This window comes from Strix uralensis, chromosome 14 (assembly GCF_047716275.1).
Source record: "Strix uralensis isolate ZFMK-TIS-50842 chromosome 14, bStrUra1, whole genome shotgun sequence".
NCBI lineage: Eukaryota > Metazoa > Chordata > Aves > Strigiformes > Strigidae > Strix > Strix uralensis.
Genome location: NC_133985.1, coordinates 1898990 through 1905859, shown reverse-complemented (window position 1 = coordinate 1905859; position 6870 = coordinate 1898990). Strand labels below are relative to the sequence as shown.

The 6870-nt window shown below is 62.1% G+C and overlaps 1 protein-coding gene across 1 annotated transcript; it reads left to right on the top strand.

Annotated features, from left to right (window-relative positions):
* The first annotated feature begins 1650 nt into the window (after positions 1–1650).
* Positions 1651–3408, top strand: LOC141949931 (uncharacterized). The gene is made up of 4 exons (XM_074884097.1): positions 1651–1936; positions 2028–2370; positions 2447–3257; positions 3391–3408. The coding sequence occupies exons 1-4, from the start codon at positions 1651–1653 to the stop codon at positions 3406–3408; spliced, it is 1458 nt and encodes a 485-aa protein (XP_074740198.1).
* The last annotated feature ends 3462 nt before the right edge of the window (positions 3409–6870 follow it).

Here is a 6870-nt window from a genome sequence, read left to right as displayed (position 1 = left end):
GTGTTTGGGGCGTGGGTGGGGATGTTCATGTATTTGGGGGGAGGGAGGGTATTAGAGTAGTTTTGATGGGACATTCTCTGTTGTTTATTGCAATTAAAATTTGTTTTCTTCAAAACCTCTCTGTGTCTGTGTGGGAGGGGGAGGCAGCGCAGGGGGCATTGGGAAACGGCACCCAACGGTGCAACAGCCCCACTGAGCCCCAAATCAGAGCCGGTGAGCCCTGAAGGGCACTCAGCCGCCCTCAGGGCCGAGTCACCACCAGCGGGGCAGGCAATGGTGGTGGGGGGGAGGGGGGACTCCCCCGGCCCATTCCCCGGGGCAAGGAGCCCTTTGGCGGGGCAGCCAGGACAGACAGCTCCCTGCAGGACTCACGGACACGGCCCCACGCAGAAAGCAGCACGGAGCCCCTGGCACCAGGACACACCTTGGGGGGCCAGGGAGGGCACGGGCACACACCCCAGCCAGGGCCGCAAGGCCTTCATCCTGAACACGGCCAGCGTCCCCTCCCATGGGGACAGGGCTCGCTGCAAAGCCCTTCCCAGCTTCGAGACGTTCACGCCCTTCCTCGCCTCCCACCCCGCTCTGCTCCGCAGCCCGGCATCACCTCACTGCCGCAGCAAAAGAACCTCAAATCACCCCAGGAATGTTAAACTCAGTTATCCACAATCATTCTTCTAACCTCAAGGCCAGTTTACATTTTGCTAACTACCAATTCTTAATTCCCACAGGCACCTGCGGGCAGAGACCCCCTGTTCAGCGACACCCCGGGATCCCACACAGCTCCTGGGGGACCAACGCCCCCCAGCCCCCGCTGTGCTCTCCATCCTGGCACAGAGGAAAAGCAGCTGGCCAGGAGTGAAGCCAGTGAGGAGTCAGGACGGGGCTCCCTGTCCCCCCGCTCTCCTCTCCTGTGCCCTGGGTGGCGCCTTCCACCCCTCCAAACTGGCAGCAGATACAGCAGGGACAGAGTAGTTGCGGCTTCATCACTGCCGTTAGCCAGCCTGTGCCTCGGCTTCCTCCTGCGTGAGCTGGTACCAGGGCAGCTGGTGCCCACATCTGGGGAGCTTTACACCAGGCCAAATAACACTGAAAAGTTGCAGGGGAGTCACAGGCTGGTTTTGCTCAGAGCAGCCATCGACAGGGTGTAGGTACAGGGCCCAGTGTCGTCTGGGCTGTGGGTAAGCAAAGGCTGAGGGCAGCCATGGAGCGAGGGGCCGGAGTGTCCAGGAGCCCATTGCCTGCGGAGCGGCTCACAGTCGGTCCCCGGTTACGGGGTGTCGTTAGGGGTGATGTCATAATGGGGCAGATCCAAACCACCCGACGACAGGGTGTCAGAGCGTCAGTGCTGCAGCCGCGCCGCCACCGGTCACAGCAGACATGCTGCGCTCTGTCCCGGGTCTGCCGGCGGCCTCTGAGCCTGCCCAGCTGCCCCCCATCACCTACCAGCTGCCCCAGGCCAGTGTCTGGCAGGGGGGGCCAGGGCCCATGGGGGCCCCGGGGCAGCTGGTGCAGCTCCACCCCGGCATGTGGCTCCCTCCCATGGTGCAGCTCCCCCCAGGGGTGCAGTTCTGCTCCATGGCTGCTCCCTGTCCCCCTGCCCATGGCTGGGGACAGCAGGTGGTGGGGAGGACGCTGGTGCCCCCCCAGCCGATGGGGCTGGGGCCAGGGGCCGTGGTCCAGGAGGAGCCCCTGTACTCCACGGGCTCCTGCCTGCTGCACGTCCCTGCCCGCCCCAGCCCCCCGTCACCCTGCCACCCCGCAGCTCAGCGCTGGGTGCAGGGCCCCCCTCTGCTCCACAACACGCCCGGCAGCGCCCAGAAGCTGCCGGAGGCCTCCAACATGGAGGCAGTGGCCGTCGAGGACAGCGTCCCTGCTGCCAGCGCCCACCAGCCCGCCCTGGCTCCGCTGACTGGCAGAGCCACCATAAAGCCCAAAGGTGAGTTTAGGGGCTGGCAGAGCCCACAGGCAGACAGCCAAGCTGAGGAAAGGTTGCATGGCCTGGACTTGGGTTGGCTTTGCTTTTGCAGCAGCAGTGACCACCCTGGCAGCCCCGGGGAAGCCCGCAGACCTGCCCGAGCAGGGGCTGGACGCCTTCGCGGAGGCCTTTCCTGAGGAGGCAGAGGACACCACTGCCCAACAGATCCTCGCTTGGCTTAACACCGTGGATGGCGAGGACACCATCCCCGACGTCCTCGACAGCCCCAGCGTGACTGCCTTCCTCCAGCAGCTCCCCGACGTCTCTGCCTACGTGGCGGAGGGCAGCAGCCCCAAGGAGCAGGCAGTGGCGGCAAGGCTGGGGGACAGTGAGGACGCTCTCTCCGATGTCCCAGAGCTGACGGCCCTCCTCGGTGAGCTCCCCGACCTCTCCAGGTATGTGGAAGCGGGTGGTGGTGGGAGTGGGGAACAGTGAGGACACTGTCCCTGATGTCCTTGATTTCCCCAACAGCCTCACCAGCACCATGTGCTGTGATGAGCTCCCCGACCTCTCTGTGTACGTGGTGGACGGTGACTGCCCCCAGGACCGAGCGATGGTGGCACATCTAGGGGACAGTGGGGACACCGTCTTGACCGCCAGTGTCCCCAGCTTGCCTGCTGAGGTCCTCAAGGAGCTCCCTGACCTCTGCAGGTACGTGACGGAGGGCGGCTGCCCCAAGGAGCGAGCCGTGGCGGCAGGGCTGGGGGATGGCAAGGACACCGTCCCCAGTGTCCCCCACGTCTCCAACTTGAGCACCTCCCTTAACGAGCTCCCCCACCTCTCGGAGTACAGGGCAGAGGGCGGCTGCGACAATGAGCAAGTGGCGGTGGTGATGCTGGTGGACGGTGAAAACATCTTCCCCGACGTCCCTGACAGCCTCGACAGCACAGTCTCCTCCAACAAAGCCCCCAACTTCTTGGGCTACGGGATGCAGGGCAACTGGGCCAAGGACCACCTGTCAGCAGCGATGCTGGGGGACGCGGACCCCTTCTGGGGGGTGCCAGCCTCCCCCTCGCAGGACCCCACAGGGCAGCAGGGCAGGATGGGGGCAGAACTGCCCACCTGGCTGCCACCGAGTCCTTCGGAGACATCTGAGGAGAGCTCGGAGGAGAGCTCAGATGAGAGCTCGGAGGAGAGCTCCGAGGACAGTCCTGCGAAGAGACCCCAGAAGGGTCCCCTGAAGGCTCTTCCGGACAGTCACCTGCTGAGCCCACAGGGGATCCCGCTGCTGAGTCCCCTGCCCAGCCCCTCGCGTCCTTCCCGGCGTCACCCGCCCCGCACGGCCCGGCTGATGGAGGAGGTGCTGCGGAGGCAGCCCCGGGTGCTTCTGACTCGCCTGCCCCTGGAGAATGCGCTGAAGGGTCCTCAGGAGACCCCTCTGCCCAGCCGCTCACGTCCCTCCCGGAATCACCCAGCCCACACAGCCCAGCTGATGGAGGAGGTGCTGCGGAGGCAGCCCCGGGTGCTTCTGACCCGCCTGCCGCTGCCCTTGGGCGCTGTCTCCGGCCGGGGGGTGCCCGGATCGGGCCGGGCGGGGGGCAAGCGGGTCAAGCGCCCCACCCCGGCCAGGAGTGCCAAGAAACGAGAGACCTCCCTGCGGGACAACATCCCACCCAAGAGGAGGAAGATGGTGGTGTGACGGGTGGGAAAACACTCAAAAACCTCGCGGGAGGTGAAGCCGGACAGGGACGGCGTGGTGGCGGGCAGCAGCAAGTGGAGAGCACCTGATGGCAACAACGTGCCCGCCAAGCGAGCCAGAACCCTGAGGGACACCACGGGACAGCGTGCCGCCCGCTCCAGCCCCAGCCCTCTCCCCTGTCTCCAACTCATTCTTATTTCATTAAAGTTTCAGTGTTTGTTTCACAGCGCCTCTGCCAGTGGTCATTCGTGCAGCGGGAGGTGGGGGGTTAATGCAACCCCTGCCCCATGAGCTGATACGAACGAAAATTGTCTGCAAGCAACAATCAGTGTGTTGATGGGGTGATTGTGCACCGGGTGAAAGAACCCGCTTTTGGGACAACACACAGCCCCCTGACTGCACACACACACACACAGACACTCCCTGACTGCACACCAGCACACACACACACACACTCCCTGCCTGCACACCAGCACACACACACACACACAGACACTCCCTGACTGCACACCAGCACGCACACACACACACACACACACACAGACACTCCCTGACTGCACACCAGCACACACACACACACACAGACACAGACACTCCCTGCCTGCACACACACACCCCCATGGACTCCTCAGCCTCCTGCTGCCACTGCTCCCAGCCTCTCGCTGCTCCATCCCCTTCGGTTGCTCCACACTGGAACCCTGTCCCAAACCCACCAGACCCCCCCTGCCCCCAGCTAACCCAGCTCAGCCCTAGAGCTACCCCGCAGCTCTGTCCCAGTGACCCCTCTGGCTAGCGGGGCGCTGGGGCAGCCAGCTGTGGGCTGGGGAGATGACCAGCCCTGCTCGGAGGGCAGCTCAGTGCAGCCTGGGCTCCGTGCTGGGTGTCCAAGCCGAGGCCTCTTGACAGAAACCTGGACTTGGTGGGACCGTGACACAGCATCATCTCCAGAGCCAGGACAGCTCCCTTCAAGCCATGGTCCAGAAGCAAAGGGCCCGCCCCAGTGCCCAGAGATCCCAGCTCAGCTGGAGGCGTGCGGGGCACCCCTGGGTGGGAGCCGAGCTGGGAGCTGCAGCACCATCACGTGCCAGGGGCCAGGAGCGCAGCAAGGGGGGGTTGGGATGGATGGTCCTGGCAGCTTCAGAGGCAGGACCTGGTGCAGCCAGTGCAGAGCGGACAGGCCTCGGTGGGAAGCAGCTCAGGGTATGATCCATCGTTTTGTTTACATGCCAGTGACTTGCCTTAGAAACTAACTCTCCAGATTTGTTTGATGTCTGTGAAGACAATCATGCCTCGTTACCCCTTTTTTGTTTCCACTCTGGAAGCCAATAGGGCTTCTCTGCACCCTCCCTGTAGGTATTTACAGACACTGCCAGGATCCCCCTGAGCCTTCCCCAGGCTGAACAGGCCCAGCTCTCTCACCTTTCCTCATGTGAGATGCTCCCGTCCCTTCATCATCTTTGTGGCCCTTTGCTGGACTCTCTGTCCATGTCTCTCCCGCACTGGGGAGCTCAGAACTGGACCCAGCACTCCAGCTCTCGCAGCACTCACCAGCGCTGAACGAAGGGGTGGGAGCATCTCCCCTGACCTGCCGGCAGCTCTCCTCCTGACGCAGCCCGGGATGCCGTTGCCCTTCTTTGCAGCAGCGGTACATTATTGGCTCACGTTCAACTTGGTGTCCCCCAGGTCCCCCTTTTCTGCAACGCCGCTTTCCAGCTGGGCAGCCCCAGGATATACCGGTGCGTGGGGCTGTTCCTCCCCAGAGCACTTGTGCTCTATTCAACTGATACCCAAAAAGCGGTCGAGGAAATCCAAAGAAGCACTGACACCTGCCTTCTGAACAGACTATCCCTGATATAGAGAGAGATGCTTGTTTTCAATCCGTTTGTGAAGTGCACAGGGAGGAGACCTCCAGCCATCTAATACCAGACGGATAGAAAAATGAATTCCCCTTAAAAGTCAATCAGTACACATTTAAACGGATCAACTGAAAACTGAAGAGTGGCAATAACCTGGTGAAGTGAAGGCCTCATTTGCACGGGACACTTATCACGGTACATATTTGTATGACTTGAAGTAGCCCACCAGCTTGGTCACCGAGCCAGAGAATTTGTGGAGGAGGGTTTACAAACAGCGGAGTGCGCTGCCGAGGTAGTTCTGTGAAGGGACCTGACACCTGTTGGCTTTCACACATTTATTTTTCCTTCGCCTCAATTAACTGAGTTCATTTTGGTGATGAAATCTTAGTAAAGGTGAAGTCAAACAATGTAGACTTAAAAGTTAACTTTTTAGTTTTGGAGCGTTATTCCTGAAGTCCCTGGAAATGTCTGTTTGCTCGCTTTGAATTTAACAGCTGCCAGCTTAGTCTAACAGCTCTCAGACAAAACCGGCATCTGCCAGCAGGAGCCGTTCCCCGCAGGCAGCGGCATCCCCTAAGCAGAGCCCTGGAAACTACCGAGACCCGCGAAGCGGTGTCACTCTGCCTCGCCACGACTCCACATCTCCAGATTGAGCAGCGACATCACGCTCAACAGGGCTACTTTTCACACTTGTCCAAGCAGAGCTCCAACAGAAATGTTCAACCACGCTGGAGCCAGCACCGTTGTTGATTCCTTCTCCCTTCTAGCACAAAACTTGTCTTACTGCCAGTGATGGCCAGTAAGTGGCTACTGGGCTTTTGCAAGCACTAGACGTTGCACATCGACCACGTAGTCTTCTACGCCCAGCTCCGTGTCTAACAACAGATCGGAACGGCTCTGTGAGGTCCCCGCACAGGCCACAGCTACCGATGGTGGCCGAATCGCACTGTCCCTTCCCGCCCCACTGAATCGCTGGTGCCGCTTGCCCTCCCGGTTCCCCGCACGCCGGCGGGACGGGCCCCAGGCTGACTCACGCCCCGTGGGGACAAGCCACAGAGAGCAGAGTGTGGCTCCCGCAGGCTGCGGCCGCCGCCAGCCAGGCAGTGCCCGAGGCCCCGTGCCCGCCGCCCCACGCACCTTCTCCGGTCTGGCCGTTGCTGATCCGCAGGTCGCAGGTGGCCGCCTTCAGCTTCTGGCGGCCCATGATCTGGCGCTTGAGGTCGTTGAGGGAGATGTGGAGGCCGCTGAAGGTGACCGTGTCGTAGCGCAGCTGGGAGGAGAACTGGTCATGGACGCACGGCATGGCTGGGCCCGGCGACGCCTGCTCCTGACAGCGTCCGCCGTGCGCGGCAGGTGGTATCTGCCAGCCCCTGGCCCCCGCCCCTGCCACGCCTCCGGCC